The sequence below is a fragment of the Anabrus simplex genome, chromosome 1 (assembly GCF_040414725.1).
Source record: "Anabrus simplex isolate iqAnaSimp1 chromosome 1, ASM4041472v1, whole genome shotgun sequence".
NCBI classification, from domain to species: domain Eukaryota; kingdom Metazoa; phylum Arthropoda; class Insecta; order Orthoptera; family Tettigoniidae; genus Anabrus; species Anabrus simplex.
The window spans coordinates 45,521,915-45,541,970 of NC_090265.1; the positions used below are offsets into that span (position 1 = coordinate 45,521,915).

The following is a 20,056-nucleotide window of genomic DNA, read 5'->3' on the forward strand; positions in this document are numbered from 1 at the left end:
TTTGAGTAGATGTAGGATGTAGTGGTTTCGTAAAAATCGAAAAGTTATATTTGGATAGGGTGAAATTGAGATCAGCATGAAACCAATCCATCGACTGATGGCTCTAACAGCACTGCATTAGTAAGAAACTGTAGATGAAGCGAAAAATGCTCGTGATACGCTTGGCAATATTGCAAATCCTTTTCGTGTGTAGCAGTCCTTTAACAACGGAAAAAGCTGTCCGACTCGTTGGTTGAATAGTCAGCGTACTGGCCTTTGGTTCAGAGGGTCGCGGGTTCGATTCCCGGCCGGGTCGCGTGCTGTCCCCAACATCCCTGCAACTCACACACCGCACATAACACTATCCTCCACCACAATAACACGCAGTTACCTACTAATGGCAGATGCCGCCCACCCTCGTCGGAGGGTCTGCTTACAAGGGCTGCACTCGGCTAGAAATAGCCATACGAAATCGAAAGAAAAAAAACCGGAAAAAACTAACACTCATGTTTCATAAACGTAGCAAGTGAATAATGGATAATATGTAAATCCTACTACAGGAAGTGTATTTCGATGGAAATATACGTTATAAATGATCAGAAATGCAGCTCAGGTTCGGGATATAACTTCAAGAGGTGCAGTCATTGTGGTTGTAAGAGGTAAAGAGCGCTAAAAACACTTTCACCACTGTGTTACAGCATTGTGTTTAAAAGACCCGACCATCCACTGAAAGCCGATTACTTCACCGTTCCCCCGCTCCTCCAGAATTACGGGATGTGAGAGAAAAGTTTGCTCTTCAGCTCAATCATAAGAGAAAATCACGTTATTGATTGAATAACTGAAGACTTGTAATTATATTGAATTTCCGGATGCAGTCAAGAACCGTACTTCCTGCTTCCTTCCGCTAGTTCATTCTTTCTGTGCTCAGCCCGGTTCTTTGTCGATATTTGAGGGAAGAAGTTTTGTGAACGGATAATAGGTGGCAGCACTTGTAGCTGACAGCTCGTCGATCCGCCAAGTACAGTCCCAGATGGGTTTCTAGCATTGAAAGCAACGTAGAAGATATACTAATAATAATAATAATAACAATAATAATAATAATAATAATAATAATAATAATAATAATAATAATAATAATAATAATAATAATAATAATAATAATAATAATAATAATAATAATAATGTCCGCCTCTGTGGTGTAGTGTTTAGTGTGATTAGCTGTCACTCCCGAAGGCTCGGGTTCGATTCCCGGCTCTGCCACAAAATTTGAAAAGTACGAGGGCTGGAACTGGGTCCACTCAGCCTCGGGAGATCGAGTAGAGAGGGGTTCGATTCCCTCCTCAGCCATCCTCGAAGTGGTTTCCGTGGTTTCCCACTCTCCTCCAGGCAAATACCATGATGGTACCTAACTTCAGGCCACGGCTTTTTCCTTCCCTATTCCTTGTCTATCCCTTGCAATCTTCCCATCCCCCACAGGGCCCCTGTTCAGAATAACAGGTGAGGCAGCCTAGGCGAGGTATTGGTCCTCCTCCCCAGTTGTATACCCCAGCCCAATATCTCACGCTCCTGGACACTGCCCTTGAGACTGTAGATGTGGAATCCCTCCGAGGGAGGAGTCAACCCTGGAGGGTAAACAGATTATTATTATTATTATTATTATTATTATTATTATTATTATTATTATTATTATTGTATTTGCTTAGCTGGCGATTTCGAAACCGTGCTGCTGAAGTTAGAATCCCAGTAGATCCCTCAGTGGAAGTTTTACCTCAAAAGTTGCTTAGCTTTCTGGAGTCATCCATCCCCAAAACACTGTCGAAAACTCAAACGAATAAGGGTACTCCAAAAACCACCAATAAAAGGCTCGACCTCCAAGAAATGAACATCACGGGGCGACATCATATGAGATCGTGGAGCTTTTAGCAAAATAGTAGCCAAGCACAAATTCGTGGAGAAATCTAAAAACAAAACTGGTAGGAAATGATCCACTGAACGCAAGAGGCAACATGAAGAGATTTTGGGAGGATAAGAAGGCATAAAAGCTCAGGCCAACGAACAAATTCAAACGTTCTCTTTGAATTGGCATAACGAAGAAAGAATTACAGTATAATATTTATAATAACTTCGCGGTTGTGTACTTGATAAAATATTCTTCATGGAATAGTGGGGAAGAAAAATGCAAATGATTCGATCCCTGCTCAGGACGACTATCGTCTACTGTCCTGAATATCATTATCCGTTCCATTGTAGAAAAATTCCAAATATATTCTGAGATAATAAATGTCGATCTGTTCAAACATACTTGGTAAGTTCATATGATTATTATAGTCACGTATATACTTAAAATAATACGTGTGAACATGTCAGTTTTTCACCTCATACACTAATGAGTATGAAACTATAGCTATAATCTGTGTTATTGTTGTGTTCAACTGAAGTCACTCAAGTCTGGTTCTAGCAGCCGTAGAAATCAGGTTGCATTTCCAAAACTTTCTGCATAGATGATACCCTATTCGATAATGAAATTATTCGCGATATCTTCCATTCGATTCCCTGCTTACTAATCTTTAATATGCAGTTCCCGCGCACATTACAATAATGCAACTAATATATTGTCATACTAGCCATTGTTGAATTGCTGCACAGTGAGTCAAAATAAACATAATATAGCCATTATACTGTATGTATGTTCTTCATAAGAAGCGACTGATAAGTTCTTCAAGAAACACATGTGCCTGTAACAGAAGCGAAGGAAGCGAAAAAACGTAGATATATTTAAAGTCATTCACAATTTAGTTTTTTGATGATAGGGGATTGATCACAATATATGATACCATTTTTGGAATCATGGAATTAGGGTATTATCTGAGAATATTTTTGGTGTTAGTATGAATGATTTGACCCGAAGGGGCAAAGAGGATGAAAATCACAGCCATCACATCATGAGATGTAGCAAAGCAATTCAGAAGTCTCAAGTCCGCTATAGAGCAGGTTTCAGTTATAGTTTGAAGAAAATGGAATGAGGACAAGGAAAGGAATTACAAAATCATGTTTCACATCCACATTGACAGCAGTAATGCAAAAGCCAGCAAAGATGAACTGCAGATCACTGTAAAGTAAGACATTTTTCTTTAGCACCTACAAAAGTCAATGCCAGCACTTATTCAGGCGCCGCGTCCGTAGATATCAGAACTATAGTTGGATTTTCTTGAAACGTCCTTGGAAGCTCCAAATGTCAAGTCAAAGCGGGAATGGCCATATGAAGTCAGGCTGACATATACCTGCTGTTTGAACAATAGTGTGGAGAGAACAGTTGCATTAATGCTCGTTTCCACGAGGATAAGAACAAAACAGGTGTTTTAATTGGTTGAAGTAAGATATATAATACGCTCTATTAGTTGAACCATGAATGACTGCTTCATGTGCTCCAGCAATCCACACTGAGATCGATAGCATCGACCTATTTGCAACCTGAGAAACGTAGTTCACATAACAGAGCACATTATATATCTCACTTCAACCAGTCAAAGAGCCCGTTTCATTATTATCCACGTTGAGTATACTGGTGCAGATAACGAAAAGCAGCAGTAGGGCAGAACAGTTCATCTCCCACTATTTTTAAAATAGCTGTATGTCAGCCGAAATTTTAAAATGGATTATCTAGGATATTCTCAAAACAAAATGTTGCACGGTTATGACAGCACTAGCATGGATGTAAGAATAAATATTGAAAACCCACCTTCGATGACTTTTATCTTCTATCCAGTTCACTAGTTATTAACTGCAATGAATAAATAATGAAATGACCAATCCTCAAGACGCTACAGCCACTGCTCATCCTGGATTTCTAGACTGAGCCCACAATCTCACCGTCCGATAGCTTTTTAATGCTTCTCGATCTAACGCTCAGATCGAGCCACAAATGCCTGACCTGGGTGGCAGTCGAACCCAGGGCATCCTAGTAAAAAGTAGGATCGCTGCCGCTAGACCGAGGGGCCATAGAGTAGGTAAAACGAGAAGAAGTACTGGTTTAGACTACCTGTCGCTAGACATCACTCACGAATTCCATATAAAGCAATACATTTAATTTTCCACTTCTTTCAACAAGGAAAATTTGTTAATAAATGGAATATTAATGGAAATATTTGATGATTAAGCTACTTGCTCAGAAATAATTCCTAGCCTAAATGTCTAGAAGCCATGAATTACATTCACCACTCTCAACATTATTTTGTAAACAATGCTGGACAGTTTGCACCATAAAGGCAAAAATGCCGTAACTGAAAATTAGTTGGTTTTAAGTAACCGAAACCTGCATATATAACTCTGAGTTGCCGATCTTCATGTAAGACAGTTGTAACTTAAATATTAGCGAAATCATAAATCAAAGAACAGGTTTGAAATTCTGTAAAATTTATATTCCATTCATGTATAACTGTCGCACCTATAGTAACACCAATTTTGCCTCATAACGGTTAAGTATCGCATGTGTTACGTCTAAATCTCGATTGTGAAATAATTCCTGATTACCGAATTCCTTGTGTGAACTTGATAACAATATTAAAAATGTAAAAGGCCGAGTTTTTAAGAATCACGTTGGTTTCCCATTTTTCATTTCCCGAAGCAAATCCCGGGACAGTTCCTATTCAGAGGACACAGCTGATTCCTTCTACCTCCTTTCCCATGTTCACTCATAATCTTTACCGAGCAAGTGGATGCGTGGTTTGGGTCATCTAGCTATCAGCTTATATATCGGATTCGAAACCCCACTGCCGGCAGCCCTGAGAATGTTTCTTTCCGTGGTTTCCCATTTTCACACCAGGAAAATGCTGAGAATATACCTCAATTAAGGCCACCGTCACGTCCTTCCCACTCTCAGCCCTTTCCTATCCTATCACTACTATAAGCTCTATCGGTGCCAGTGCGAAGTCAAGCAAATTGTAAAACAAAAGAGAAAAAAGCGAGATAAAATAAATATAATTCATTATATCTTCATTAGCCCCTCAATTGAGTTTTGTGACAGGAAGGGCATCTGGCCGTAAAAATTGCCATATAAATTAATCCCACCTAATCCCTGACCCCGCATCAGGAAAACGGGACATTTCCAAAAAAATACCCACAGATTTTGATTTTCAATCCTTGTGTTCTTAACGCACCCCTGTGGTAACGACGGATTACCAGAGGGGTGGAAGAACAGGCAGCTTCCGCCACTACATGCACGGCCAACTTTCGCGCAGGACGCTTTCAAGAAATTCGAGCTATAGTAAAGGACATCTAAAAATAGTACAAAATATAGACTTCTGTTTTAACAAAGTAAACTATAGGGGTCTTCCTTTGGCTGTGGAGAATGACAGTCATGAGCATTACTGCCTCAGGGTCGAGGGGAGGGGAGGATGACGTCACCAGCGCCACCAGCAGCACCAGCACAGCAGTAACATGGCGACGAGCGTCCTGTGGTGGAGCACGCACCGGGACGAGGATCCGCCTCTACTGAGTGCACTGGCGTGGCAGCTCAGGTCCTCAGGATATAGGTCTAGGATGGGAGTCTGCTGGCCAGTGCGTGGGTCCGAACACGTGGCCTCACGGGCCAGGTTTTGCATCTGCTGAGCGCCTTCCAGCACCACCGTGTGAATCTGCAACGCTTCTCGCAACCAGCGGCGCAGCCAGTGGCCCAACCATACCAGACCGCAGTCGCACGTCCAGGGATTTCCCTTCAGAACCAGGCCACCTACGACAAAAACAAACGAAATATAATTAATAAACTGCTCAATCTATAGAGATTCACAGCTTAGCTTTCCTTACGGGCACAAACGTGTGGGAATGTAAGCATATAGAGTAACTTCATATTTTACGGGCTGTGGGGTTTCTAAGTATTAACGCAAACCCAAGTTACGTATTAAAAGTCCTGATAACAATACACTCAATAAGTTTATTTTGATGTTATAAACATTATACAGTGTGTCCCAGGAGGAATAATCAATACCAATGGCTATCACAGTAACGATCATTTGAAGCAAAAACTTCATAAGGACATATGCTCTATTCCGAATGGTTTCCAAGTTAGAACACATTTAATGTGGTTTTGGGCTAGTGATGGGCACGTGTGTATCCTACCCACCCAAACACTTTGCCGTTTAATTCTATCCCAACCTACCTCGTTGTTTTCTACATACTTTGCTCGGAGATGTCTTACTGCCATTAAACTGGCCCGTTGAACGAGCAATTGTCCATGGTGTAAATGAAATGGCGTATGGCTTTTAGTGCCGGGAGTGTCCGAGGACAAGTTCGGCTCGCCAGGTGCAGGTCTTTTGATTTGACACCCGTAGGCGATCTGCGCGTCCTGATGAACATGAAATGATGATGAAGACGACACATACATCCAGCCCCAGTGTCAGCGGAATGAACCAATTATGGTTAAAATTCCAGACCCTACCGGGAATCGAACCCAGGACCCCTGTGACCAAAGGCCAGCACGCTAACCATTTAGCCATGGAGCCGGACTCCATGGTGTGTTGTGAGTGAAGTAGTGCGAGTGATTGGTAAGTGTAACAGAGAGAGGCATCGCTTAACTGTGTTTGTACACGCGCTGGCTAAAATGCAGATATGGCGTGTGTTTACGGCTTCTGCGATGATAGTTCTATTGCCTCTACTGAGGAATACCGACCGCGCTTTCCGACACGTCTAATTCCTTCCAAGAGTTTTCAGCACATCGCGTGAAACACATATTCTCCCAAGTTCCCATTTTCTTTCTGAACGTGTAGTTGAACAACCTGTGGAAGAACAGCAACACATTGCTGAAATGGTGCAGCGTAGTCCTACTGCTACCAATACACGGTGACTTTCTGCACGTACGAATATCCCACAAATACATGTATGGCGAACATTACATGAGGAGAAATTATACCATTTCTAAACGTCGAAGAGTTCCAATCATACGTCTTCTACATGCTGCTATTTTTAAATTTTAACAGGTATTAAAAAGTTTAATGTCCGCCTCTGTGGTGTAGTGGTTAGCGTGATTAGCTGCCACCCCCGCAGGTCCGGGTTCGATTCCCGGCTCTGCCACGAAATTTGAAAAGTGGTACGAGGGCTGGAACGGGGTCCACTCAGCCTCGGGAGGTCAACTGAGTAGAGGTGGGTTCGATTCCCCCCTCAGCCATCCTGGAAGTGGTTTTCCGTGGTTTCCCACTTCTCCTCCAGGCGAATGCCGGGATGGTACCTAGCTTAAGGCCACGGCCGATTCCTTCCCTCTTCCTTGCGTATCCCTTCCAATCTTCCCATCCTTCCACAAGGCCCCTGTTCAGCATAGCAGGTGAGGCAGCCTCGGTGAGGTACTGGTCATACTCCCCAGTTGTATCCCCCGACCAAGAGTCTGAAGCTCCAGGGCACTGCCCTTGAGGCGGTAGAGGTGGGATCCCTCGCTAAGTCCGAGGGAAAAACCGAACCTGGAGGGTAAACAGATGATGATGATGATGATGATGATGATTAAGAAGTTTAACTCAGGGTTGGTGCCACGTTAATTTAACACATACGTGCGCTCCAGAAGCCCAAATATAAATGTACATTAAATGTGTTCTAACTCGGAAACCATTCGGAATAGGGCATATGTCCATATGAAGTTGTTTCAAGTTATCGTTCTTGTCACGTCCCTGAATGTTGACCATTCCTCCTGGGACATTATGTATATACATAATACACAGTAAAATGAAACTGCTTGATATAGGCCTACGAGATACAGGTCGTTAATCATAACATAATGTAATTTTTTAAGGTCGTATTCCTTGTAAATTCTACATCGTTTCAGGAGAATAGGACAGGAATTATCCACCTTTCAATACAAATTTTAATGAAATAACTAAAAATGACACAATTTCATATGTATGGGACCGGTATGGCCATTCTCAGCCATGTAATTTAAAATCGGCAAGTTAAGGAATGTACACAAATCATTTAAAACCTAGAAAACACATCTAAAACATAAAAACACGTTAAAATACTACATACACAGAACTTAGAAAACACTTTAAATTACTATATGTCAGCCGATAAAAGCTTTGTCAAATTTAGTTTATGTTAACTTATTTGAAAGTCCCACATGAATTGTTGTCATAAAAGCACCTTCCTTATCACTTTCTTACATTATATTTTCTAGTGTAACTTTAAGGCTTTTCAGTATCTCGAGAACAATAATTATAACACACACAACTATAACATACATGTAAAACAATACACAATATTAAACAAAGAATGACATGTTTCGTTCTACAAGAACATCCTCAGATTCTATCAAATCACTTTACAAATGCGCATATATGTACAATATTGTTTATGTTGCGTAAATTTGTCCGTGATTGAGAGGTGGTGATATTATAAACAACTGATAACAAATAATTATTATAGTAGTACTCAACCGTCTGTTCATATCTAAACTGCTAATGAATAGTTCGTCAATTTCAACAACAATTTCCGACACCATAAGATATATTGTTGAAGCTGACGGACTATTCATTGGCAGCTTAGGTAAATACATAAATATTTCTATACAATGATTATTCTTTTACGGCTGGGAAAACAATGTGCCTGTACTGCAATAGTAGCATCAAGTCTTTGCACAATTCTATACACTGTCGACTTCAGTTATCCGGAAACTCTAGCATGGTCCCAAATTCTTATAGTACATTGTTCCCTATGGCTCTGCAAAATCGCAGGGGCGGTTTCTCCATAAGGTTGCAGGTTTGCGCTACCCTCATTAATTTTTTATGTTTATTTTAGGTAAAGTTTTATAATTTGGATTACTCAACTACGGTACTGTACTTTCATTCAACAAGACAATCCCTTTAAGAGCTTGAAAGAGCAAATATTGACTACAGGAGACTACAAGCTGGTACTCTTAGGTGTTCACTGCAGGAGCCGAAAGTTTGCAGCAGAGATTCAACCTGAGGCAGAATGAAGCCTACGCTGCCAGAGGGGTGCGCGGGGCTGATCGAGGGGTGCTTTTAGGCTGCAAAAGGGGGCGTGGGGAGAGGAAAAGATAGGCGTGCCTTCTTATACATTGCTTAAATGAGTCGCCTAGTTGCAAAACCAGCTAAATGCACGTTTTTAAAATGTTGGGAAAACAGTAAAAACAGTTTCAACCCGGTTTAAAAGAGGTACAAATAAGATTCTTTTTTTAAAACGGAGAAAAAAAATGGTGGATTATAAATACCTTAGAGTGAGCAATCGTGCATTTGTACTTTATTGTATTTTACACTTAAAGTTTGCAGTTAGCTGGTTTTGCAACCGAACGTCACATTTAGCAGGTTTTGCAAACGTTTGAAAGATCCAAGCTAGGAATTCGGACAAGCTAAAATACGAGTTGTGAGGCGTGAAATAGGTGTAAAAGTATTTTGACAGAGCGGTTCTTACATTATAAGATATTGAACTAACATTAATTACTAATAATAATTGCGATGATAGTCGAAGTCATATTTTTTGAGAAGTAAAAATGGGAAATAAATTCACTTTGTCTATATTATCAAAATCAAAACATTGTTAAGCTTCTGTTTAATACATAGAGTAGGCCTACATCACTTCCACAATGACATTGTTACAGACTCTTAGTTTTAAACGGTACTCTCTCCGTCAGCTTTGTCGAGTAGTGCGAAAACTTCGTCTGTTTGATCAGCTACTCTGCTGGACTCTGCAGTAAAGATTTCCTGTTGAGTGAACACGTCCTTAAATAAACTTAAGGTTTCATCTTGGTCCCATTGATCTCCGTAGTGGAGAGCCAAAAGTCTCTTCACGTCCTCGAGTTTAGCTTTTTTTACGACTTTACCTTTTGGTATGACGTCAGGGAGATCGTTCGTAAACGTTTTTCCTTTCTTAGTAAGACTCTTCAGCTGGCACGCTTTAAAATTATAAAAAGGCTCTCCTTGTACAAAGCACAATTTTTCAGTCAGGCTCTTCGTAAAAATCAGCTTCGTGGAACTGGAAGTGCCAGGTTCGTTAGGTTTTCAGGATGCTCTGGGCGTCAGTCTTCCAATCATGTACTGTGCAATCATCTCCCAAACGAACCAGCGTGGAAAATTTCTTGATGATTTCGACATATTTAGTAGGGTTCTCAATAATAGAACGCTTCCGGAATTGTTCTATGTTGCCGAAAACTCGGTGTGGTGGAATAAATGAATGTCCGATGACAGGAAACAATAAAATGATTCTCTCCAATGTATTCGAAGCTTCATGCAGAAACCATCGGATAATCATGACCATCATAGTGGTATTTTTATTTTCACCGCCGCAGCCGTCGCAGAAAATTCGCTTATTCGGTTGGTAAGGTCTAAGTTGAGGAGTCCGTGATGCACCCCGGAGGCAGTCTCGTTTGAAGCTTTCGGAAATTCCCTTACAAGCCACACGTAGGCGGTAACGTTGTCTGAAGTTCTACTTTTGCGACGCTATCGATATTGTATAAAATAATAATCGATAAACGGTACAATGCGGAACACAGCAACAGTTGGCAAGTTTTGCATCCGTACGGCGCGAAGCGGGCAATCGATATACCCAACTTAGCTGGTTTTGCAACCGTTGACCACTTGGCTGGTTCTGCATCCGAACAAGACTGACACATAGCTGGGTTTGCAACCAAAAGCTTCTTTCTAAGCTCATTTTGAGAACGTTGTAGCTGGTATTGAACCCTGAGTCTTTCACTAATCGCTACAGGATGCAAAAACATATCCAATGGCGCTAAAAGCTCATTCTTAACATGTTTGTCAGTTACCTGGTTTTGCAACTAGGCGACTCAAATGGAGGTTTATCAACCTGGCTCCTCCTACCACGGCCGACTTGATGCGTCGCTCTAGCTAGCTCCTTGCAGCGTAGCGAGGGATCCAGTCGGCCGTGCTCCTACGTAACCAACTACTAGCAAAGTCGCTAGAGATCGTTGCGTTGGCGCTCAATGTGAGAGTCTGTTATAGAACAGGGATATCACCTAGTGACATTGGATGGAAGTTCATCTGCTGGATATATAATTAATAGCTTTAAATTTGAAAATATAAACCTCCATTTCTTTCAGTATAGTTGTGAGCGTTGTTATGTGCGTACCAGCTAAGTAGCTTATTGATTTCACTGTGTAACCATTCGTGTCTGGGTGTGTTCTTATTATTGTGCGTTTTTATCAGTTAGTGGTATTTTGCCAGATCATGAATTCGGTGCAGTCTTTAATGTCTGGGCGTTTCCGCAACGGACTGTCGAAGAAGAATCCGAGGTGAAACGAATGGGTAGGCCCACGTGGCGCTTAATTTCGAAACCAGATACAATACCGGAATTAGGCTACCTCAAAGTGTTTCATTTCAATATGGTAAAACAGTTCATAAATGAAAATATGTTATTGGGTTGTAATAATATACCTGAAAATAGAAATGTAAAATTTTTAATAATAAAAAGTATTGTTGATGTACCTGGATTTGAAAATTAGCCCGTAATCATATTATATCAATGGTAAAAATTGTGCACCACTGAACATTTAAACCACCAGCCGCCCCTGCAAAATCTGTATCTTTATGGATACGTTTTCTTTTAAAGTTGCTTTACGTCGCACCGACAAAGAAAGGTCTTATGGCGACGATGGGATAGGAGTGGGAGGGGAGTGGCGATGACCTTAATTAAGGTGCAGCCTGGTGTGAAAAAGGGAAACCACGGAAAACCATTTTCAGGGTTCGAAACCACTATCTCCCTAATGCAAGCTCATAGCTGCATGCCCCTAACCGCACGCCCAACTCTCCCGGTGATAACTTTCTCCTGACAACTCTAAACTGTTGTCTTTTCTTAGTACGGGTCGTCCTTCACGTTCCTCAGTTTATAGTCTCCATGTAGGAGTAAAACTTCAAACACACATCTTCTACATGCTGCCATTTTGAAATTTGAATGGCTGTTAAGAGATATAACACAGGACTGGTGCCATGTTAATTTAACACAATCATTCACATTCTGTTAGTATAAAATTGTTTTGATGAGACCGCCATTATGCACTAGTGCATAGCCGAACATGCACCACTAATGGAAACAAATACCGTGCATCACCCCAATTCACCCAGTGCTCGCCTGACGAACGTCTAGGACCGCATGCTGGGAATAAACATTTAGCACGTAAAGTCGTCTCTCCTCATCTCATTATCCCCATGCATGCGAGCTGAATCTACTGTGGTAAAAATGTGCGTTGTATCTTATACACTTTGTAAGACCTAAAATACATATACAGTCGAAACCGTTTATTACTACCTCGCTTTTAACGATGTAACGGATGTTGTTGTTGTGTGAGTCATCAGTCCATAGACTGGTTTGATGCAGCTGTCCATGCCACCCTATCCCGTGCTAACCTTTTCATTTCTACGTAACTGTTGCATCCTACATCTGCTCTAATCTGCTTGTCATATTCATGCCTTGGTCTTCCCCTACCATTCTTACCACCTACACTTCAAGAACCAACTGAACAAGTCCTGGGTGTCTTAAGATGTGTCCTATCATTCTATCTCTTCTTCTCGTCAAATTTAGCCAAATCGATCTCCTCTCACCAATTCGATTCAGTATCACTTCATTCGTGATTAGATCAATCCCTCTCACCTTCAGCATTCTTCTGTAACACCACATTTCAAAAGCTTCTATTCTCTTTCTTTCTGATCTAGTTATCGTCCATGTTTCACTTCCATACAATGCCACGCTCCACACGAAAGTCTTCAAGAACATCTTTCTAATTCCTATAGCAACATTTGAAGTGAGCAAATTTCTTTTCTTAAGAAAGCTCTTCCTTGCTTGTGCTAGTCTGCATTTTATGTCCTCAATGCTTCTGCCATCGTTAGATATTTTACTACCCAAGTAACAATATTCATCTACTTCCTTTAAGACTGCATTTCCTAATCTAATATTTCCTGCATCACCTGCCTTCGTTTGGCCGCACTCAATTACTTTTGTTTTGGACTTATTTATTTTCATCTTGTACTTCTTACCCAAGACTTCATCTATACCATTCAGCAGCTTCTCGAGATATTCTGCAGTCTCAGATAAAATAAAAAATACCATCGGCAAATTTCAAGGTTTTGATTTCCTCTCCATGGATTGTAATTCCCTTTCCAAATTCCTCTTGATTCCTTTACTGCCTGTTCTATGTAGACATTGAAAAGGAGGGGGACAAACTGCAGCCTTGCCTCACTCCTTTCTGGATTGCTGCTTCTTTTTCAAAGCCCTCGATTCTTATCATTGCAGACTGATCTTTATACAGATTGTAGATAATTCTTCGTTCTCGGTATTTGATCCCAATCGCCTTCAGAATCTTAAATAGCTTCGTCCAATCAACATTATCGAATGCCTTTTCTAGATCTACGAATAAGCTTGCATCCGGGGGATAGTAGGTTCGAATCCCACTATCGGCAGCCCTGAAAATGGTTTTCCGTGGTTTCCCATTTTCACACCAGGCAAATGCTGGGGATATACCTTAATTAAGGCCACGGCCGCTTCCTTCCAACTCCTAGGCTTTTCCTATCCCATCGTCGCCATAAGACCTATCTGTGTCGGTGCGACGTAAAGCCCCTAGCAAAAAAAAAGAAACATTTCTTCTGAAGCCTAATTGATCTTCTCCCAAATCAGGCTCAACTTGTTTTTCCATTCTTCTGTAAATAATACGTGTTAAAATTTTGCAGGTATGAGATACTAAACTAATGGTGCGGTACTTTTCACACCTGTCATCACCGGCTTTCTTGGGAATAGGTATAACAATATTCTGCCGAAAATCGGATGGGACTTCTCCCGTCTCACACATCTTACACACTAAATGGAATAAATTTGACATGCTGGTTTCTCTTAAGGCAGTCAGTAATTCAGAGGGAATGTCATCAATTCCAGGTGCCTCGTTCCCATTTAAGTCGCTCACAGCTTTGTCAAACTCTGACCTCAAAACTTGGTCTCCCATTTCATCAGCATCAATAGCCTCTTCTTGTTCCAGAACCAAATTATCTACATCTTTACCTTGATACAACTGTTGGATATGTTCCTCCCATATTTCTGCTTTGCCTTCTTTACCTAGAAGTGGCTTTCCATCTGAGCTCTTGATATTCATATACCTAGATTTCCTTTCTCCAAAGGTTTCCTTGATTTTCCTGTACGCAGCATCTACCTTTCCCAGGATCATACAACCTTCGACATCTTTGCACTTCTTCTTCAGCTACCTTGCACCTTCTATCCACTTCATTCTTTATTCGCCTGTATTCTTTTCTGCCCTCTTTATTTCTAGTATTCTTGTATTTTTGTCGTTCATCAATCAGGTCTAGTATTTCCTGAGTTATCCACTGATTCTTAGTTGATCTTTTCTTCCTTCCTAACATTTCTTTAGCAGCCCTACTGACTTCATTTTTCATGACTATCCACTCTTCCTCTATTGTGTTTCCTTCAGCCTTTTTATTTAGTCCTTGGGCAAAATTTTCCTTGAAATAATCCCTCATAATCTTTTCTTTCAACTTGTCTAGATCCCATCTTGTTGCATTCTTTCCTTTCTTCAATTTCTTTAACTTCAGATGGCATTTAATTACCAACAAGTTGTGGTCAGAGTCCACGTCTGCTCCTGGGAAAGTTTTGCAATCCAACACCTGGTTTCTGAATCTCTGCCTAATCATAATGAAGTCTATTTGATACCTTCCAGTGTCTCCAGGTCTTGTACACGCATACAGCCGTCGTTTTTGGTGTTTGAACCAAGTGTTGGCAAGGACTAAATTATGATCAGTGCAGAATTCAACCAGCCGACTTCCTCTTTCGTTCCTTTGTCCCAATCCGAATTCTCCGACTGTATTCCCTTCTCTTCCTTGGCCTACCACTGCATTCCGGTCTCCCATCACAATTGGATTCTCGTCACCTTTTACATATTGTATTAAATCTTCTATCTCCTCATATATTCTTTCGATTTTCTCATCATCCGCTGAACTAGTAGGCATATAGCCCTGCACTATTTTGGTGGGCATTGATTTGGTGTCTATCTATACGACAATAATTCTTTCACTATGCTGGTCGTAGTAGCTTTTGCGCTGCCCTATTTTCTTATTCATTATTAAACTAACTCCTGCATTTCCCCTGTTTGATTTTGTGTTGATAATTTGGTAGTCGCCTGACCAAAAATCCTGTTCTTCCTGCCAACGTACTTCACTTATACCAATTACATCCAACTTTAGTCTATCCATCTCCCTTTTCTGATTCTCTAACCTACCACAACGATTCAAACTTCTAGCATTCCACGCTCCGACTCGCAGAATGTCAGTATCCATCTTCCTGATGATCGCCCCCTCTCGTGTAGTCCCCACCCGGAGATCCGAAAGGGGGACTAGTTTACCTCCGGAGTATTTTACCCGAGAGGAAGCCGTCATCAGTACATCATTGATACAGAGAGAGCTGCATGTCCTCGGGAGTTAGTTACGGCTGTAGTTTCCCGTTGCTTTCAGCCGTGTTGCAGTATCAACACAGCTAACCCATGTTGAGTATTATTACAAGACCGTATCAGCCAATCATCTAGACTGCCGCCCTTGCAGCTTCCGAAAGGCTGCTACCCCCCTTTCGATGAACCATTCTTTAGTCTGGTCTCTCAACAGATACCCATCCGATATGGTTGCACCTGCGGCTCGGCTATCTGCCTCATTGGGACACGCAAGCCTCCCCACCGCTGCAAGGTCACATGGTTTGCAGGGGAGGATGTAACGGATATAACGGTGAAATCTAACGTTCCCGTCTTATTCATATATAAACACTGTGTTTATAAATAGCCTAGAACGACGTCGCTTATTACGACATATCGCATAAAACGGCGTATTTTTATCACATTTTCGAAGAAATGTATCGACTATAACAACCAATATTTATTTTTGTTTGTTACGCTGACAACAATGTAAAGCATATTTTCAAACTCTTGTTTTCAGTAGATTGTAGATTTCATATCACTGTGTCTGTTAAATAGTCAGGCAAGCATCGCTGTGAAGATGTCACAAAAGGGAAAGTGATTAATATCGAAGAAAAGTCACACATAATCTGGTGATTACAAAATGGGGAAACACATATCGTGGAGAAACTGGATGGATCACACCCAAGGAATCCACTCGGACAATATTCTCGGCTTTGTGGACCGGGCTCGCTATGCCACTGTTACATAGCTCCATTTTTAAAAACTAACTTCCTTTTTAAAATTACTGATGTTTTACTATTTTTCCTGTTCTTTCCTTGTTTTCCTTTTTTATTTACGAACGGCACACATACCTAGTCCCCGAGCCAATATAAATAATCAGTTAAGTTTAAAATCCCGGACCCGGTCGGGAATCGAACCCGAGGCCCCTTGAACCAAAGGCCGGCACGCCATTTGGAGCGGAGCACTGCTTAGCCGAAGACAGGTAGGCAGATTGGACAACATACGAGCAATCAGATCCAAGTAAAATTCCCTACCCTGGCTGGAAATCGAGCCCGGGGCCTCCTAGAAAGGGGTTAGGCTCGCTACTCCTGTACTCGCTGTTGGTATCAACTGTTTATGAAAACTATTGGTTTAGATCTATAATGGCGGAAATCGGTATAGTACACTTGTAAGGTCAAGGACACAGCGATATTCGGCAATGATTTATCTGTCGTAAAATAAATTTGGACAACAGATCCATTCTGGGGGAATATTCAGAAATGTAGACCAAGTAAATTTTCCAGTGAACTCTACATTTACAGACCAATTTGTGCAGATCTCCATTCCTCATCACTTCAATAAACTACCAAGTATTTTATTTTGGTCGTAAACCACCAAAAAACGAGCTCCTTCTCTGAAAAAATAAAACGGAACAACTGGTGTGGAAGTACAGATTCCTGATCTAGATTACCATGGCGTGATTCACGGCAATGTGGCACATGCCTCGTTTATCCGTGGCCTATATCTCAGTGCCACGGGCATTCCTCATTCTCGTGACGCACATTAATGCGTTACAAGAAGTGATTGTCTGCCTTACCGGTTTTGTCGACCCCATCACGCTGGTTATTTAATTATCCCTTCCATAAGTACCCCACAAATGTAATGACTTATGACATCCTGTTGATCAACTTGCCAGAAGTTCCTTATATTTGCAAAGTAGCTTATTCCTCTGGCTCCACCAGGATTGATCGCGTTTTCTGAATCCAAGCGATAATAACCTTTAAGTTTTGTGAAATATCGCGGAATGCAACACAAAGGTGTACCAGTCGAGTTTTAGTTATTATAGTGGAATTGATTTGAATAAACCTTGAGCAAATATTAACTGTCAGAGGTTAGACCAAAACGTGTGGGAGGTAATACCGCCAATACTTAATAACGTTGAAACAATAATACAATGCTAATTTTTTAACATTTGTACTTGTCTGTTTTATTATACTACCGAAAATATAGTTGGAATGGTATTATTTGCAGTTCCTTAATAGAGAAAGTCCGTGTAATTTGGAACACTTAACTTTCAACATCACCGAGCTCGATAGCTGCAGTCGCTTAATTGCGGCCAGTATCCAGTATTCGGGAGATCGTGGGTTCGAACCCCACTGTCGGCAGCCCTGAAGATGGTTTTCCGTGGTTTCCCATTTTCACACCAGGCAAATGCTGGGGCTGTACCTTAATTAAGGCCACGGCCGCTTCCTTCCCACTCCTAGCCCTTCCCTGTCCCATCGTCGCCATAAGACCTATCTGTGTCGGTGCGACGTAAAGCAAATAACAAAAAAAAAAAAAAAAAAAAAAACTTTCAACATCCATAACTTTATTGAGTGTAATGACAATTTCTCAAATTGTAGACACGATAATTAGTGCAATGGTACAAATGATTTGGTGAAAATTATTGTTAATATAATATTTCAAAATTTGTTTCAAATTAATATTTATTCTAAAATGAATTATCGTGAAATTTGGACCAATATCGTATAACTTGGACCAGGTGATCTTGTAACTTGGACCAGTAACGTGTAACTTGGATTGGTAAGTATAAACATTTACAAGTTATTTAATGTACTTATTATGAAACCCGAAGCAATAAAAAACGTTACTATGAATTCTGGTCGTCACTTTTGGCATGTAGGACAATGATAAAACAATTAATCCTGAATTTTGGTGCCGTCTTCACGAGCCCAGATTTTGCAGCTATTGCACTGAATCCAATCGTCGTCATAATAATTGTCATATACAATGCAGACCTTTCTGGACTTTTTCTTGCGTCTGTAGTGAACAGTTTCTCAACCGCTGCTCATCTTAAGTCCTACAGATTAGGACGTGTTCGTGTGATTTTAATCCATTAAATCCGACTTAATAATTTGCCAGATACTCATATCTTTTTAAAATTGTCATTTAGGGAAATTATCATCATCATCATCATCTGTTTACCCTCCAGGTTCGGCTTTTCCCTCGGACTCAGCGAGGGATCCCACCTCTACTGCCTCAAGGGCAGTGTCCTGGAGCTTCAGACTCTTGGTCGGGGGATACAACTTGGGAGAATGACCAGTAACTCGCCCAGGCGGCCTCACCTGCTGTGCTGAACAGGGGCCTTGTGGAGGGATGGGAAGATTGGAAGGGATAGACAAGGAAGAGGGAAGGAAGCGGCCGTGGCGTTAAGTTAGGTACCATCCCGGCATTCGCCTGGAGGAGAAGTGGAAAACCACAGAAAACCACTTCGAGGATGGCTGAGGTGGGAATCGAACCCACCTCTACTCAGTTGACCTCCCGAGGTTGAGTGGACCCCGTTCCAGCCCTCGTACCACTTTTCAAATTTTCGTGGCAGAGCCGGGAATCGAACCCGGACCTCCGGGGGTGGCAGCTAATCACGCTAACCACTACACCACAGAGGCGGACTAGGGAAATTATACAATAATAAATTATAAATATTAGTAGTCTGCTCAATGTCCAAACGCTTAGCGCACTGGCCTTTTGTCAAAGGGGTCCTGATTTAGATTCCCGGCATGTTCGGGAATTTTAACCATCATTGGTTAATTTCGCTGGCACGGGGGCTAGGTGTATCTGTCGTCTTCACCATTTCATCCTCATCACGATGCGCAGGTCACCTACGGGAGTCAAATCAAATGACCTGCACCTGGCGAGTCGAACATGTCCTCGTACACTTCCGGCACTAAAAGCCACACGCCAATTCATTAATGTTAATAATGTTATTGTTTTTACGTCCCAACAACCTTTGGCGGTTGTCAGAGACAACGGAGGTGCGATACTTCCTCCCCGTAGGAGTTCTTTTACGTACCAGTAAATCTAGCGACACGAGGATGACGTATTTGAGCACCTTTAAATACCACCGAACTCAGCTAGGTTTGAACCTGCAAAGTTGGGGTTAGAAGGCCAGGGCCTCAACCGTTTGTGAAGCTCAACCCGGCATTCTCTTTTCTTTCGTTAGTGTTAAGAAGTTTGAGAACCTTTTGCTGTTTGGGCTTTTTCAATTTCTATGCAACGTCTTGAATCACCCGGTATAAGTTACTTTAGCTTTTAACGTAGATTCTAGGTCTTCATATCACGGCTAGAATCCTAGAAGAGCTCCTAAGAGCCCCCACGATCACGTTATTTCTCTTCCTGGTGGCATCTGCTGTGTAGAGGAAATCCATTACTGGGGGTTCAAGAGTCTGGTCAGGGATTATATTGTCGTGGGCAAGTAATGTAAGACTTCAAGTGCTCTCCTCGCAGATCTTATAAAAATCTTTACCAGGATATCTCATAAATACAGCCTGTACAAACAGTTTGCCAATCATCTTGTATTATATTTTACTTGTTCTGACACTTATTGTCCCTCCACGCAGTCGATAGCCTTAGGCGAATGGCTTGCGCAATGACGTTCGGTTTAGTGTGCCTCAGATTCAACTCCTGGCCCGACCGTGGATTTTAGGTGTGCTTGGTTAAACCCTCAGACTCAGGGACTGGGTCCCCCTGTGGGTGGGGGCGGTAGAATAACACCCACGGTATCCCCTGCCTGTCGTAAGAGGCGACTAAAAGGGGCCTCAGGGGCTCTGAACTTTGGAGCGTGGGTTGGCGACCACGGGGCCCTTAGCTGAGTCCTGGCATTGCTTCCGCTTACTTGTACCAGGCTCCTCACTT

The 20,056-nt window shown here is 41.6% G+C and overlaps 1 protein-coding gene across 1 annotated transcript in view; it reads right to left on the reverse strand.

Moving 5' to 3' along the window:
* Positions 1-5,378: 5,378 nt before the first annotated feature.
* Positions 5,379-20,056, reverse strand: part of LOC136873803 (chaoptin) — a 354,515-nt gene continuing 339,837 nt past the window's right edge. The window contains exon 7 of the mRNA XM_068227078.1: positions 5,379-5,707. Coding sequence (XP_068083179.1) covers positions 5,379-5,707 — 329 coding nt within the window. The remainder of the gene's footprint in view (positions 5,708-20,056) is intronic.